This window comes from Rhinatrema bivittatum, chromosome 2, assembly GCF_901001135.1.
Source record: "Rhinatrema bivittatum chromosome 2, aRhiBiv1.1, whole genome shotgun sequence".
NCBI classification, from domain to species: Eukaryota; Metazoa; Chordata; class Amphibia; order Gymnophiona; family Rhinatrematidae; genus Rhinatrema; species Rhinatrema bivittatum.
The window spans coordinates 621319070-621337132 of record NC_042616.1 but is presented as its reverse complement, the minus strand read 5'-3'; the positions used below and the strand labels follow the sequence as shown (position 1 = coordinate 621337132).

Sequence of the window (18063 nt, the reverse complement as noted above, 5' to 3'; positions counted from 1 at the left end):
AAAAATCACCAGGAATGCTGGGAAAATAAAAGTTAGATATTTCCAGAAACAAATTTTCAAATGTAACAAAATTCAAGTAATTAATGCAAGTCTCATAAGGGTAAGCTAAATGTTTAACTTTTAGACTATGACATTCACTATGGATGTCAGGAAAATGAAAAATAAGTGTGTCATGATTTGCAGATAAGTTTTCAAACGTTGCACGTGTAAAGAATAGCACTTGCACAAAACAGCACACCCGCTTGGACATGCTATTTTCACAACTGCAACTCACATGCATAACTCAGTAACTCTGCCTGTTAAAGAAAGGGGCGTACCATGGGCATTCTGGGGCAAGGCCAACATTTATGCAAATAAGTTGCTATTTTAAAACTTGCCAAAGTGACACGCATAAGTCTTTTACTTGTGTATATTTACTTCTGCTTGATATCTGGTGTAAGTGATTGTAAACATTGTTAAAATGAAAAAAATGACCGGGTAGAGGGTCTGGGTACAATGGGGGGGGGGGGGGGACGGGACACTTAAGGATGAAAAGCCAGGAGGGTCTTCACCAGCTGCAGATGGACTGGGAGAACTGGAAGATGGACTGGTATAAAAAACCTGGTTATTTCATTGCTGTGAAAATGTTATAAAATACCCTGACTTCCGCGTGGAAAAGCTGACTTACAGGGGGTAAAAGTGTCAAATTAATGCGCTTAAAATCTACATGCAGATCCTTTTAAAATTGGAAGTACAAATACATGGGTATATAATTTGAGCACACTCACCCAGCTAATTTCCAACTTACTTGGCTAAGTAGTTTCTTTCCGGCTACTTAGACAAATTTGAACTAGTGATGGGCACTTATCCAGCTATATTAACAAACGCGCAGATAAAAACTGAACTGGAAACCGCAAGAAGCCAGACTCTCTATGCAGTGCAACAATGAATTTAACTGGCTAAACGGCAGCAGGCCTCCATAGTTGGCTAAGTCGGACTAATGCTATCTAACCGGTTAAATCCCACTACTAAGCTGGATAACTCGGCATTTTTCCGGGTAAGTCTGAACTTGCGTGGTTCATGGTTTTTTCCATATGCACACATTTGTGCATGCACGTGTACTCATGTTTCAGAACCTTTCTGCGCTAGTTATAAAATACAGCTGCAACTCTGCGAGCGCTCATATACACGTGTAAATAGGTGCACTTGAGCATTGCTGAAAGTTATCCTCCCCAAGTTTGCAAAAATAGCAGGGCCAGCATTGGAGATGGCAGAATTTTGGTAGAGTGGAAAAAAGTACAGCTGGATTATTTAAAGGGGATGGTGGTGGTGGGGAGTCCCCTAGTGCAGTGGTCCCCAACCTTTTTTGCACCAGGGACCGGCTTCAAGCAAGAACATTTTTCCATGGCCCGGCAAGGCGGGGTGAGGGTGGGGCAGGAGCGGGGCTTTGGTCAAATGGGGGTGGGGTTATGGATGGGGTTGGATTTTAGTGCATTCTTATTTAATTATGACATTTATAATGTGAATGTGACTCAACTCACCATAGGTTCAGAATGTCCATTCTCTCTCACACATACACTGTCACATACATACACATTCATGCTCTTATACCCAACCATTAGTTCTTGCTCTCACAGACACTGACACACTCTCAGGCTGTAAGATACTCACTCCCCGTCCACCCCCCCCCCCTACACACACACACACACACCCAGCAAAAAGGCTAGCACCAGCCCTGTATTCACTAGGGCAGGGGTCCTGTGGAACAATTACTGTGCTGTCCTCCCCCCCTCCCCCATCAGTCATTCTTTGTCCTAGGTTCACCAAAAACCACCCAGCTCCCTTCAGTGATACAAACTTTAAAAACTGGCACCCCCCACCCCCGAATCCATGGCTGGTGCAAGGGTATTAGGTGCCCTAGGCAAACCTTATAGTCTTGCACAATGCCCCCCCTCCATTCCATACTCACAGTTAAGAGTTATTCATTTATATTATAAATGAAAAATATCAAACTACAATATTCTGAGGTAAAAATATCACTTACATAATATTTACATGCACTGCTGTGATGCCAACTAGAAATCCCTGCAAAAAAGATATTTGGAACGCATATGGTATTAGGTCTATTGTGATGTGTGCTGGGTGTGGGCTTGACCCTCTGAACGCCCGAATACATGAATACTCTTCCTAATAGAAAAATGCCTCACCTCAGTCACACATGCAGAACATAGATAGACCTTCACCAAATATAGAATAGAGCAATCATAAAGTAGAAATACAAACGCGCAGACAAAAACTGAACTGGAAACTGCAAGAAGCCAGACTCTCTATGCAATGCAACAATGAAAAACAGAACAATCACCATTCCTCAAACATCAAACAAAATCAAGAAATAAAATAAATACATAATCATAATACTAAAAACATACTAATATTATTATTTAAAAACTGATGAATAAAAGATCAAAGTTTTTTTTAAATGACCCAAACACCAATAAAATATTTCAAAACAGCAGACACAGCAAATAACACCTGAAAAATAAAAAGGATTTAAAAAATGTTACGCTCTTCATACCTGAGAACTTTTGATTTCCAGATGCCCTGAAATTTTCATGGATTATCAGGCAGAGAGTAACTGGGGTAGTTGTACACATACATGTTCCCTCTCATACACACACGTGCTTTCTCTCACTCCTCCACATACATTCACACATGTTCTCTCACCCTCCAACACACATGCCATCTCACTTTTCCACACACATGCTCTCTCACTCTCCCACACAGAAGCACACATGCTCTCTCTCACTCCTCCACATATACACACGATCTCTCACTTTTCCACACACAAGCGCACATGCTCTCTCACTCTCCCACACACATGATCTCTCACTTTTCCACACACAAGCATACTTGCTCTGTTCTCAGTCACTTCCCTTGGCTTAGCAGGCAGGAGCAGCAGCAGCAGCAGAGTCTCCTTCAGCCGACTTCTGGCCATGGGGCATTGGATTACTTCTTGCAGGGCGCATTCCTTTTCTTCCTCAGCAGTGCGGCCCCACCAGAATAAACGGAGTGGTCAGCGATGCCTTAGTAAGTGGAAAAGCAGTGCGGCCCTGCTGGCAATGCTGCTTATTCTGACACTTACTAAGGCAGCGCTGATCACGCTGTCGATTTCGGTGGGGCCATGCTGCTTCTTCTTTTTTTTTTTGTAATTTATTGTTTATTAAGAAACAATCTTAGGTATACAGATATACAGTGTATTAATGAGTATACATTAACCAATAAAGTTTAACATTACACAAAACTCACATTTAACTCTGAAAATGATGCCATTATTTCGTCTCGATACCAATTATCTCCTCCCCTCCTTTCTTGTCCCCCCCTTTTTTCCCCCACCGGTAACTTGTGCGATCTGAATATTGCAAGACAGAACAAAGGGTACCATAAAACTTACTGCTTTCATTGGCCCCGATGAGGGAACCTGCTAGGATACCTCCAGAGCCCTGAGATTCACACCCCTCCTCCACCATATGCTATAACCTAAAAGTCACTCAGCTAGGTGAAGAGGAAAGAAAGGTGATGTAAGAATGAAAAGAAATCCCCCATATGAGATCTAACGGGGTACCCCCTCAGAGCTTCCCTTCCAATGTGGCGATATGATCCAGAATTGCTGCCCAGCGTCTGCGATACTTGGGTAGAGTATCTCGCCGTAGGGCCATGAGTTTCTCCATGTACCCTACCTGCTGCAACTTGGCACAGAGCTGAGATAGGCCTGGGGGTTCACTAGATTTCCTCCTAGCTGCTATTAGTAGGCGAGCGGCTGTGGTGAATCCCTAAAAGCCAGTAGTCTGCCCGCAATGGAACCACTACCCCCAGCACAGCTTTAACCATCAAGTGATATTGGTTCCAAAAGGATTGTAACCATTCCCACCACATGTGCCAATATGTACCAAGGTGATAACATTTTCTCCAACACAGAGGGGATCTCCCTGGGGACCACGAGGCTACTCTCTCCGGTGAATAATGCCAGCGATAAAGAATCTTATAGCGGTTCTCTGACAGCGAAAACCGTCCCATAGACCTAAAACACTCCTCCCACCTATCTTCTCCCCATTGAGTCCCCAAATCCTGTTCCCACACGACTAGGTGGGCCGCCCTGATGAATCAAAAGTTGATATAGTTTCGATATCACCTTCTGTACCTGGCTAGTCAATATACAATAACCTTCAAATATAGAGCGGGGAAGCTGCAGGTCCTGTCGGGGGCCTTTCGTAAGTATGAAATACCTGATTTGAGCATAAGCCAAAAAATCCTGGGCAGGCAGGTGGTAAATATTTTGCAAAGCAGAAAAGGAGATCATTCCCTGAGCCCAAAATTGACCTAAATTGGTCAAGCCTTTAACTGCCCAACTCTTGAAGACCAGGTTTTCCCATCCCATAGGAAAATCTCTGTGACCAATGTGGGATAGGGCCAAATATTGTTTGTGTCCCATTAATTTAGGTCTCCATCGTTTCCAAACCACGAGGGTAGAAAGTAGACTAGGGGGGAGTAACGCCAATTCCTTCATGGGATTTGACATAGGCCAATATATTGCTTGTAGTGGCGTCACTCCTGTCCAGGCCTGCTCAATCTGTATCCATTGTTTAGGGGCACTCAAATTATGACTATCTATAACATATTTCAATTAAGAAGCTATATAATAATGCAAAAGGGACGGAAAACTCAGCCCACCCTGTTGCCATGGCCTATACAGTGTCTGTCGGGCAACTCAAGGGGGTCGCCTATGCCAGACAAAAGCAAAAATCTTGCGTTGCAGGGGCCTCCAATCACTCTCCGAGAGATAACAGGGAAGAGCCTGAAAAGGATAGATAATTTTTGGTAGTAAGCACAATTTAATTGCAGCCATCCTCCCAAACCAGGAGACCCCTATCGAGGTCTCCCATCAATGAGTGAATTAAAGGTTCATAATTTAAGCGAGGTAACTTATCGAGATCCAATCCAATTTTAACCCCAAGATAACGAATGGGACCCTTGGTCTAGTGGTATGGGAAGTCCCTTTTAGCAGCATTGGCCAGGTCGGTTGAAAAATTCACTGGAAGGACCTTAGAGTTAATCCGAAAGCCAGAAAGGCTCCCATATTGCTCAATCAAGGCCATCATGTTAGGGACCGAGACCACTGGTCAGGTAAGAGAGAGAATGATATAATTGGCATACATCGTAATTTTATACTGTTTGCCCTTCGCACCGAACCCCATAGATTGTATCTGCTCTCCTGATTGCCCCGCCAAGGGCTACAGACTCAGAGCAAATAAATAAGGGCGACAGGGGGCATCCCTGACGAGTTCCCCGACAAATAGGGAAAGTGGCAATGTAACTATGATTAATCTTTAAACAGGCAAAAGGGGCTCGATACAACTCCCGAACCCAGGTAGAAAAAGTCCCCCCAAGACCTACCTTATGTAAGACTGCAAACAAAAAGGGCCAGTACACCCTTTCAACAGCTTTTTCAGCATCTAGAGTTAAAAAGGCTGTAGGAGCCACCTTTGATTTAGCTAAATATATGGATTAAATCTATCAATTTCCGAATATTATCCGATGTCCCTCTGCCCAGCATAAAGCCCGCCTGGTCATCATGAATAAGCTGCCCCATATGACTCCAGAGACTGAGCGCTAGAATTTTAAAATCAATATTAAGAAGGGAAATAGGCCGATATGATGTACAGCTTGTAGGGTCTTTCCCTGGCTTTGGTAAGATTGTAATGCCTGCTACGTTTCCAAATGGGAGAAGACGCGCTCCTTCCCGTATATAATTAAACATTTCCGCTAACAGTGTACGTAATAGCTTATATTTCTATAAAAAAGAGGTGTGAACCCATCAAGTCCCGGGGATTTATCAATTTTAAGGTCTGTAATAGCCCAATCAACCTCAAGGGGAGAGATTGGTTTCCCTATCTGATGCTGATCGGAAGCAGAGGGACTAGACAGCAGTATCTTCGTTAAAAAAGTAAGTATGTCACCCTCCAGAGGCTCTTGTTCCGGTGAGAACACCTCCATGTAAAATTCTTGGAATCGGTTTCGAACCGTGGCCTGTGAGATCAGCATCTCTCCAGAGGTGGATTTAATACAATGTATCAAAGCTTTTACCCGTTTGGCCTGTAAACATCTAGCTAACATGCTACTATTTTTGTCTCCAAATTCATAATACTTTTGATTTACAAGATCTAAGGCATAGGCGATGCTCTCCACATCTAAGGTCGCTATAACCTCCCGCTTCCGAGACAACAATCGAATGGGAAAAGCCCCAGGGTTCCGTTTATGATCTGCCTCCAGGTCTCGTAGCTCACAGAGAAGGGTCTCTCTCCTAGCCTGTAGTCGTTTCTTGCGATGGGAGGTCAAGCTAATGCAGTGGCCCGGTATGACAGCCTTCATACCCTCCTACATGCGCTGCTTTTTCTTGACAGCACGGACCTCTTTCTTTCACCGCCGGTAGGATCGGGTTCACCAGTGGCACCATGGGCCTCTTCTGCCGCTGGTGGGATCAGGTCCACCGGTGGCATCACGGACATCCTTCTTCTGCCGCCGGTGGGTTCCGGTCCACTGGCGGCAGCACGGGCCTCTCCCTGCTCCCGATGCCGCCCCAGTGGGTGTACCGCCCTGTGCAATTGCACGGTTTGCACATCTGGTGGCACTAGGTGTGAGTGAACATGGCCAACCAGGGCCCTTGGATTTTTCTCAATGTCTTGGGCAAAGGCAAAAAAATGGCACATGCAAGATCAGGGCCCGAATTCTGAATTGAAATTGCCCTGGGCATTGCATGGGATGGTTCTGTTTCACTGTTACTGCTTAATCCACAGCCCAAATCAGAACATTCACCAGATAAAATGAATCCAGTTTGACAAAGTATGCAATTTGTTTTAGTCCTAAACAGATGACATGATCTAACACAAAATATCCCATTTTAGGCAAAAAAGAAAAACATCTGCATGGGGATCTGCCACCCACTTACCTATCAAAACCTCAACCAATGTCTTATGTGCATGTTAGGGACAACAATGATTACTTACATCTTAATTTGTCCATCATTTTTCCTCCACATAGGGTGGCCAAAGCCATTTTAACAGCAAACACTGAAATTTTGCCATGCCCTTCTCTGTTAAAAAAAAAAAAAAAAAAAAAGCAAAAATGAAAGCATAATTTATCATATGAAGTGATTCCATTTGTTATTATTATTTCAACTTTTATGTAACAGCCTAAACAAGGACATTTCACAAAATATTACACTCAGATGTAATGAGTCCCTGCCACAGAGAGCTTACAATCTAGGTGGATACCTGAGGTACTGAATAATCAAACTTTACATTCCAATTAGAGAGACCTGGCACATATTTTATGTGCAAGTTCATGAATTGGGAATTTACAATTCTGGTTCCAGAACCTCTAGGTCCTCTAGACCAGGGTTTCCCAATCTTTTCAAGTCCAAGGCACACCTACATGAACAAAAAAATGTTGTACGGCACACCGCTCTCCGTGGAGCGGGCAGCGCAGACACTGAGAAGACTCATATGGCCATAAAAAAAGCTAGGGAAGCATTGAAAGCCCCAAATGTCTCTTTCAAGTTTTAAGACAAAGGGAGAGGGGGAACAGAGTCACATATTAATCCGTCATGATGGACCAACGTCCTCTATATACAAGTGCAGGAGAAAGAAGTCGGTATGGTTTGGGCAGCCAGCTCGGTTACTTACCTTGGCTGCCTAAACCATACTGACTTCTGCCAGAGCTCCTCCATGGCTGCTGTTCCCAACACTCAAACAGGCCGATACAGTAAAGCGCGGCCGCAGTTACCCCGTTTCTAACCCGCTGTGTACTCACAATTTGGCCGCGTAAGTCTAACCCGCAATTCACTGTTTTTACCGATCCTTACCGCTTCTTTAACTCGACGCGTATCCCTTTCCGCCCGCGGCATGTATATGTATGTAAATGATCCAATTAGCTATTCCCTCCCATACAGTAAAGTGCACCCCGACTATCGCCTTTTTAACCTATCTTGCCGCGTCTTTAACCTACTAATTTAACGCCTACCCTGACCCTTGCGTTAGTGTGGTGAACTTAGCCGCCCAGTCCCAAACCAACCCAATCCACAGAAAAAAAAATCCTTCTCGCACTTAGCCGCCCAGTCCCAAACCAACCCAATCCACAGAAAAGAAATGCTTCTCGCACTTAGCCGCCCAGTCCCAAACCAACCCAACCCAATCCAAGCCCAAGCAGAGAGAGACGAAATTTCACAGTCCCAAACTTTCCCCCAGCCCCCACTCACCTGCCCTGGCCGCGGCCACGCAAGCCCCCAGCAGCAGCATAGAAGTCCAGCCGGTCACGGCGTATGCACATGCGCCTTCGCTGCCTTGAGCGCCCATATTGGACGTACAGGGGTGCACGTATTCATCTTCGCCGATGGGGCTGCTGAAGCCGCTCTCTCTCGCCGCCCTTCTACTGCTGCTGCTGGGGGCTTGCGTGGCCGCGGCCAGGGCAGGTGAGCGGGGGCTGGGGGAAGTTTGGGACTGTGAAATTTCGTCTCTCTCTGCTGGGGCTTGGATTGGGTTGGTTTGGGACTGTGAAATTTCATCTCTCTTGTCTGTCCGAAGGAGGGTGCTTTGTTGCGCTCCCTGCCTCCAATCGCCGGCTGCTGGGGCTTGCTGGCGCCGGGCGCTCAAGGCAGCGGGGTCTGTAGGAGAACCATCCACTTCCTGGTACCTGTCATTTCAAACATCATTTGAAATGACAGGTACCAGCGCACCCAGGATACCGTATAGGCGCTGTATAGCGCCTATACAGTAAAATGGATTGCGCTTCATGGACGCGCGTTGGACGCAGCTTGCATTTGCATGCCATTTAAATACAGTATTGAGCGGTAGGTGATCCGAACTGTGCGTGCGGCAAATGTGGGTGCGCCGGGCACTAACGCACCTCTTTCTACCGCACCTTACTGTATCGGCCCGAAAGTGAGTCACATCCGGTGCTCAATGCACTTCTCCTCATCTCACTCAGCCTGGGGAAGAAAAACAGGCTGGAGGAACTCAAAGAAGGAGGCTGAAGGGCAGAAAGCTGAGGAAGAGCTGTGTGCAATGTGTGTGCTGCACAACTTGGGGCCCAGTTACCAGTGCCCTAACTGCTGCTCTCGAGAGCTCATGCTATAAGCAGGAAGAAGAGGCATGCATGATTACACATAAAGGAGCTCCTACATGTTTAAGAGCTGGGTGTCCAGAGTCTTTTGTTGGCTGCAAGGTGCTGAGAGTAGAGCCCAGAGGCTGGTCTGGATCTGAGCATCAGGAAGTGGTGAATTTTCCAAGGCACACCTGATTGAGTCTGAAGGCACACTGGTTGGGAAACACTGCTCCAGACTAGTGAAACACAGATTCTGTGCCCCTGGACTCATGTGCATTAACCTACAGGCACCTGACTTAGCCACACGTATGTACAGCTGTATCAAACATTAATAACCAGGACATCAGTGCATATAATGTCATTTAGAACTTACATAATGAACTAGACTACGCTACGCTGTACTGAATCCTGTCCCCCTCTGATTTCACTTCCCAAATTTTAAAGAAGAAATGTATAAGAGGGAATATAATTATATTTTAAAATTACATTGCTCAGGCTTCCAAAAGTGTGTGTAAGAATCTAGTCTTATTTCTTCACTTTGAGGAGTTTTCACCTAGATATTTTCAGCTGCTGCCAACGCAGAGTTGCAGCACGCACTATCCACAAATCACACATTTACAAATGTCATGTCACAGAAAACATTAAAGGGTCATGCTGGTTTGTTTAATATCATTTTGCAAAGAAATAAAAAGTGAAATACTTGTTTATCCTCATAGGATACTTTATATTGGCTATGCTCATTGCTAAAGACGAGTGTAACAAATTCTCGGTTGCAGGTCCAGTTTTATGGCTCCCTGTTGATTTGCTTCAGACATATTAGTGTTTCCCAGTGTTTTCAGGATATCCATAATGAATATGTACAAGATACATTTGCATACACTGGAGACCAGACTATTTATCTCAGGCATATTCATTGTGGTAGTCCTGAAAACCTGACTGGTTATGTGTGCCTCCAGGAGAGAGTTGGGAAACAGTGAGATACAGGGTTATGTGCTCCCTTCTTTCAGAAGTTGTTTTTAAAATAGGGCACTTTGGGCCTAATTAACTAAGGGGCAGATTTTCAAAAGTCTAAACGTGTAAATCCATTGGATTTAAACGTGTAGGTGGGATTACGTGCACCGGGCCTATTTTAGAAAGGCCCGGCGACTTGCATAAAGCCCTGGGACAGGGGCGGGGTGGGGGCGGGGCAAAGCTAGAGGCCTCTGGCACAGCGGCCATTGGCCTGTAAAATGTGTGTGCAAGTGAAGCACATGCTTTTATGCACACAACCCCCTGGGCAATTTTCATCTTACGCTTGTAAATCCTTTTGAAAATCAGGCCCAAAGGGAGATGTGACCACTGTCACCCAAGTTCTGTTTCTCCATCATAAAAGGTTGCAAGAGGGAGACAAGAGCTGCTTCCTGGTTCCTGCCAGCAAATGATCTGCTGCACCTCACACAACATCCATTTTGCTACTAGTTCTCTCCATCTTGCTCTCCTCAAACAGTATAGATCCACCTTTATTACCTCATGGAAGTGCCAGGGTTTATTTCAAAAGGAAAAACATCTCTTCTTGTACAACTGAATATTATGGCTGCTTCATTTTTATTCAATATGGGACAGAAAACAATTCTATAAACTGTTGTAGATTTCGTGACAACTGAATTTTGCAATAGTAAAGCAAATGTCTATTTATAAATAGAATTTTTTCAAACTTACACAACACTTTGCAAGTTTTGATACAGCAATATTTCCTTGACTGGATTTTAACTGTTCACTTGCATACTGTAAACAAATTCTAGTTTTGTACTCTTGTATAAACGTGGGCCTTCGGCTGTTCCTCGCAATCTTCTGCTGTTTAAACAACTTTGAAAAATGTCATGTCATCGCAAATTTGATCTCCTTACTCAATGTTCTCTTTTTCAGATCATTTATGAAAATGTTAAACAGCAGAGGTCCAGTACCGACTCCTGAGGTACTCCACGAATGACCTCTCTCCATTTGGAAAACTTGACCATTTAGTCCTACTCTCTGTTTCCTGCCTTTTAACCAATGGCCAATCCACAATAGGACCTCTTTAGTAGTGCAATATTCCAAAGTTATTATTTTATGTGATTTTAAATTTAATTTAGATAGTAAACTCAAGGATGTTTTAAAGGATGTTTTGGATTTTGCAACATCGTTACAGTTAGTCCCACTTATTTCCTCTGCAACACACAGAGGCAGTCATATGCTTGATCATGTTTTTACTTCTTATTCATTAGTGCAATTGGACACCATTGGGAATGTTGATGTCAACCCAGTTCCTTGGTCAGATCATTGCTTAATAAAGTTTCAGTTTTCTGCTCTTGAAAACAGAATTGATCAGTCCAACAACCTGGTTGTTCATCGTGTTCAGAAACCTATTGATCCATTAAGGTTTAAAGAGGAATAGTTGTTGTTAAAGATCAGCAACTCAGCCGATAGTATAACTAATTCCTTTAATCAATTATTATTAACGAGACACAAAATTTGGACCCTTGGTATACAGAAAACAGAGGGATGTGAAATGCAGAGTACCTTAGTTTAATGACTCTATTATAGAATCTAAAAGGAAGATGTGGAGAGCTGAAAGAGTTTGTAGGAATAAATTGCTTTGTTAATTCCCATCAGGTATTTATCACCAGTAAAAAGGAATATAAGTCTCTTTTTGAAGCCTCAAGGAAATCTTACTATATAACCGAAGGCATCATAGGGAAAAGGAGAGGGAGCAGGCAGTCTCCTCCCAGCTCTCTTGAGGGATACTAGCCATGCTACGGGAACTTACTACTTATTACCTTATATACGATCCGAAAAGTCCAAGATTAATTTTCAGATTAATTTTCAGATACTTCAGGTTTAGCAGTTAGAATAAAATAAACAGCACAGGTTTATACTGAGTAAAGATCTGCATTATTAGTAAATTTAGCATATCAGAGACCTCAACTTAAACATAACTAGTTAGCCTTCATGACTGTAGAAGATTACTATTGGTTCTCACCCTTATAGGGGTTCAGTTTACAGATCCGTGGGAGACTCTTTGGCTCACAGAGGACGTCCCTGGAGTGGCAGCACAGATTGAAGTCTCTGTTGTCCCAGCCATGGTGCAGCAGAAATTAAAGAGGTTAATGCCAGCAAGTTGGTGGTGGCCAGGTACTGACCAGCAAGGGGCTCAGGAATCTAGGCAACCGGATGTTAGGGCAATAGCCTCACTAGTTTTGGTAGCTATTTAGATTTTTACCCATTTTAGTGGTAACACCTGGGATGGGGGGTTGAGTGTTGGATTAATTGCTACCCAAGATAGTAGAGAACCAAACAGCAAGAGAATAATTACTGGTCCAGGCTTCTATGGTTGGCAGTTGTCTTGCAATGCAGACCAGAATACCTGAGCAGACTGGACAGGCAGGTGGTCTTTATCAGCCATTACCTACTACGTTAGTGGTTCCCAACCTTTTTTGGGTTGTGGCAACCGGCAGAGAGTTCACATTATTGTGGCACACCATTATCTTCACCATCATCCTTTTCTCTTCTCTTCCCTTCCCTCCTATGTTCACCTTTCTTTTCATGCCCCTCCCTCACCCAGGCATCATCATTACCTTCTGTTCCTTTCCCTCTTTCACCCTCTGGCAACATCATTACCTTCCCTTACTCTCCCCTGGCATCATCATCTTCTTCCCTTCCCTTTTCTTCCACCCCTCTCCCCCAGCAGCATCACCACCTTCTTCTCCCTTCTCTCTCCCTCCACCCCCCCTAGCATCATCACCTTCTATCTCCTTCTCCCTCCACACCCCCTGGCATTATCACCTCCCTTTCCCACTCCTCAACTTCAATCCCCCTTGGCTTCATCCCCTTCACTCCCCCTCCACCCCCTTCTGGCATCACCTTCCTTCTCCCCCCTGGCATCATCATCTTCCCCTTTCAACATTCCCCTGAAATCACCTTCCCTTTCACTTATCCCCCCTGGAATCATCTCCTCTACATTCCCCTGGTATCATCACCTTCCTTCTACCTCCACACCTTGTGGTACATTCAGCTTTCCCTCCCCAACACTCCTGGAACCAGCAGAGTCTGTGAGCAACGCCTACCTGCTGCTGCTGCTTCTTCTTCCTCTGCCAGCTTCCCTCTGCAATCACAACTGCAGGGGCCAGCAGGTCTTGGAAGACTACAGAGCCCTGTGCAGTGTCCATTGCAAAGGAGAGCCAGCAGAGCGAAACTGCAACAGCAACAGATAAGCTCTGCTCTTTGACACCCCCCCCCCCCCTGCTGGCAGAAAGATATCCTATAGACCAGGTAGGAAAAGAAATGAAGATTGCAGTTCCTTCCTATTAGGCTTTTTTCATGGCACACCTGCACTGCAGCCATGGTGGCAAATCGATTGGGAAATGCTGTACTATGTTATTATGTTAGATTGCAGGAAACATGTTTTTAGGAATATTTTTAAAACAGAGTATTTGGTGGCGTCTAGTGCTACTCTCAGAACCCTTCCTCACGGAGTTTGCACACTGCCCAGAAGTTCATCCACATGAGTGAATGCAACAATTGAAAGCTCTGCATTTTTTGCAACTTCACAACCATTTCCACAGTTGCAGAGAGCGAAGTCAAAGTCCCAGTGGGTAAAATATTCACATGCATCACGCCCAAACCAGCTACATCCGGTAGGAGCCGCCTTCTTCAGGAGAAAGGCACATAACACCCTGAAACAGTAACAACCATAAACCAGGCCCAACAGTCCTGCTTTACAAAAGAGTTAATAGTACCCTGCATCCGTTTCCGAGATTTCCTCATGCAAGGCTGTAAACTCTGTAAGGAAAGTAAATTTGAATTCTAGACATTTATTTCACTGCACTGTGAGATAATGTCATATCATGTATGCAGCAATACTAATGTTGTTATGATGGGATCAAGGAGCTGGGAATCTGTAATCTGGAGTCTGAGGGCAGCAGAGCAGGCAAATGCTCACTGATGCACCTTTTTATTTCACTAGTTATTCTTTACAATTTTGGAAATTCTTTTGATCTGTATGTTTCATGATAGTAGGGAAAATGCCTTCTCCTTATTTATTTAAAAAAAAAAAAAAAAAAAGCAATCAAAGTGAACTGACCTACTGAAATTGTGTCTTTTTTTTTTTTAAATTTCACAGTCTACATTGGGAGATGCAGCCCTGGGCCACTGCCTTATCATGTGGAACCACTGCCTTTTCCCCCAGCTGTTCCCATGGTGACGGAGCCAGTGGATCTGGTTCTGAAGAGTGCACAATACCAAGAAAAGCAGCTCAAGTGCCCTGTCTAGGCTAACAGTATGAGATCCGGGGCTCTTTTCAGTCTGGATGCTTTGAGTTTCTATTTCAACTGCAGGGCTCGCTGACCAAACTGGAAAAGCAATCAATTATTCTGAGAGTTTCGGCTATGTGATTGCTGTTCTCTTTTTGATAAGACCAATGATCTACTGGGGCCTTTAGATTCAGAGGCCTGAAGTATATACATGAGTCTTAAAATGAAATAGAGAAGCATTTTTTTTAAAGACCACACAACACCAATTAGCCTTTGTTTACCGATCTTAAAATATGATCACCTGCACCTCCCGAGTTACAGCATGATTTCCATGCTGGTTTACTGATTTTGCCCAGCACCACTTGGTGTGCCCAACAGATTGCCGCTTTTCTCCCATATTTTGCAAAACCCAAATGCATATGCAAGATCTCTTGTTGAGCAAATACATATAGACTTTCAGGAAAATTCTGCAGGTGAACTTACGGATCAAAGGCTGCCAGCAGGAAGTTGAGGAGCAGGCTGATGGATTGCTCTACATTGATCTGGTGAGTGGTTGGCATTCGTTTGTTAAGCTGGTAAAAGACAGTTGAAAGCACGGCTTCCAGGCGCGCCACGCTCAGCTCGCTGTTTGGGTCCAGGTTATTCAGTGCATTTTCCCTCAGCGCTTCGATGACATTCCAGATATCCACTAGATGTACTATGGACAGGACAAAAAGCATATTTGTCACAACTGATGTTCACAAAAATAGCTCATCACGCAAAAAAAGAAGAAAGGAAAGAAAAGGAAAATGTGATGGTCTGTTTCGTGAGATATTAAATGAATTACATTACATACTGTACTCAAGAGAAATGTTTAACTTTCAAGATTAGACCTAATTGAAAACACCCATTCAACCTCAGGGAGAGAAAGAAGGTTACTGCCATAAATGTGGTGGACTCCTGCTGGACATAAAGAGTGGTGCAGGGGGGATTGCCTCAGAGGAGGCAGCTCTCCATCCTTTAGGGCTGGTGAGGGTTCCTGGGGCCACCTGGAATGGGGAATTAAAGAGGGAAAAAGCAGGAAAAATAAAACCCTAACGAAAAAAAATAATCAGCATAGAAACTGCATGCATTAAACAGACATTACAGGGCAAGAGCTGAGAAGCTGAGGAGGTGGATATCACATACCAGCCAAGGGACCACCATATTTGCTGGCAACAGACTTTGTAAGACAGTGTCTTCCTACCCTCCCCCCTCCACAGCCCAAGCTGATGACATCAATCAGCGTCTTTCTCAGCTACTAAATCCAGGGCCCTGTGGCGCACATCTGGGGAAGAGCTGAGAAGTTGAGGAAGTGGAGATCACATATCGACCAAGGGACCACCGGGTTTGCTGGCAATGGACTGTGTAAGGCAATATCTTCCTTCCTTCCCCCTCCCCGGCCTGAGCTGACGTAATCAATCAGCGTTCTTCTCAGCTACTAAATCCAGGGCCCTGCGGTGCGCAGCTGCTGGCATGCTGCTGAAGCTGCTCACCAAAGGGGCGTGCCCTAAGACATTGAAATGGGAAGGAAGAGGAAAACCAAACTGTGGGTATCTTCACTTACTCCCACGGCAGCTGCCACTTCTTCAGCGATTTGTGGCACCATGGATGACCACAGTCTTCGTTTGGGTGAGTCGTTCAGCAGGGACTTACAGAATGGGAGTTCCATTTCAGGGATCTCATTAAATCTGGTGGAAAATCTGCCACCCTCCCAACCAGCAGTTGTGTTATTTATTGAAAGACTTATGCCCAACTGTAACTTTGTGACTGCAGCTTTGAGTTTCACACCTACACAGCAAGATTTGAACTCTTCCTTAAATCCTAATATGGAACCATTATCATCAAGACTAGAGACTCAGGGAAAGAGTCTAGGAGTGGTTCCTCTCTCCTCGATTATCCCGCCAATGAGTAACTCTATGGAGGGTATTGAGCCTGCTAATGTGACTTTACTGAATCTGTGGAAACTCGTTGTGAAGTTGGATAAAAGCCTCTACCATTCAACTTCTTAGATGCATGTATTTTCTTCATAGGTTAGGTCCAAGATGGAGGACCAGGAGCGGAAGCTCCATAGTGTAGAGAGATCAGTGTTAGAGATGAACTCTCAAATGGTTTCTGTTCAGGCATCTTGTGCCTCCTTTATAAAGGATAATTCATAACTTATAGTCATCTTGAAATGTTAGAGAATAACTTGAGAGAGCTCTTAATTACATTTTTTACATTTTTCTCATTACTAGGCTTTTATCGCCTATGGAATTATTTAAAAAGTACATATGTGAGATGTTGTCATTTGATGAGGATAGGGTTCCTGTTCTATCTAAATTATATTATCTACTAAAGAGGAAAGTCCTCACTGAAGGGGACAGGGAAATTGATTTGTTTTCAAGTCCTGGGGTCTCTACTTTTCTAAAGGCCTCAATAGATGGTATTCCATACAGAGCTAATCTTTTAGTTACTTTTGATTCACATAAGGATAAAGATTTAATGTTCTATAAATATTTTCAGTGTAAACAATTTCTTTTTTGTGTACAAAAATACAGATATTTCTAGATGTTTCTCGGGCTACTCAGTCCCATAGGAAATTATCTCTTTCCTATAAGTAATTTGGGATGAAGTTTCCATCTGAAATTTCCATCTGAAATTTCTATCTGAAATTTAGTCACTTATCATGACAGGTTTGTTTTCTCAGACCCACCCCACTTAGAGCATTTCGTAACAAATAAGACCAAGGAACTCTCTGAGAGTATAAGGTAAACTAATATTGAGGTAAGGTGACAGAATAATTGGCTGTTCTCCTCAACTTAATTTGAGATTATTATTTCTAAATTAGTATTTCTTTTTAGAATTCTACTCTTTCCTCATATTATGTAGGCTATGCAAAATTGGGTGTTCATCATTTCTCTGTTTTGGTGTTATTTCTTCTATTTCTTGTTATTTCATTACATGTAAAGTTAATGATATAATCAATAAAAAATATAAAAAACAAAACAGACATTACGGACAGGATAATATTCAAACATTATCATATTTAGTTTCAGGAGCTGTAATATTTACAGCAATACAGATTCTAATTTTCAGATGCTTTTTTTTCTGTCTGTACGTAACACGGTTGCAAAATGCTTTGGGGAAAATAGGGCCCAAGTATGGAAATATAGAAATAAGGAAAAACTAACTGAAAAAGGCATTGAGAATTCTTGTGGAGAATATTTTGTTATTTTCTTTTTCATCAGTAAGCATCCCGTCATGGTACCATGCATATCCTGTGCCTATGTCTATACATTAAAGGGACTGACCTAAAGGTGCAGTAACCTTGCTACTGAAATCATGAGGGAAATTGTCAGAATGGAAGAACAGAGGTTTCAACTCTACTAAATGTGCCGCCAGCCAATTCGGAGTCTGTTCACTGTTGCCGTTCCAGGCAGCTTAATCTGGTATTGCCTCTCATAAACCAGTGTAGTTTTCAGAGGAAACTGTAACTCACCTCTTCCACATTAAGAGGCTGATGTACTACATGGCAAGGTATTTTTTGCCAAAATGAGCCAATGCCTCATGATATTGGCTCATTTAAATAACAGTTTAATGGCTTTGCAGGTTTAAATTTTGAAATGAAACCCATGCAAAAATTGTGGGCTTTATCTAAAAA

The 18063-nt window shown here is 43.6% G+C and overlaps 1 protein-coding gene across 14 annotated transcripts in view; it reads right to left on the bottom strand.

The window, feature by feature from the left end:
• The window catches only part of DTNA (dystrobrevin alpha), a 715983-nt gene that overhangs the window by 155143 nt on the left and 542777 nt on the right, over positions 1 to 18063 (bottom strand). For all 14 annotated transcript variants that reach the window (XM_029591217.1, XM_029591223.1, XM_029591225.1 and 11 more), the window contains 2 exons: positions 14886 to 15099; positions 7041 to 7126 (listed from right to left, as the gene is read on the bottom strand). In XM_029591217.1, coding sequence (XP_029447077.1) covers positions 7041 to 7126; positions 14886 to 15099 — 300 coding nt within the window. The remainder of the gene's footprint in view (positions 1 to 7040; positions 7127 to 14885; positions 15100 to 18063) is intronic.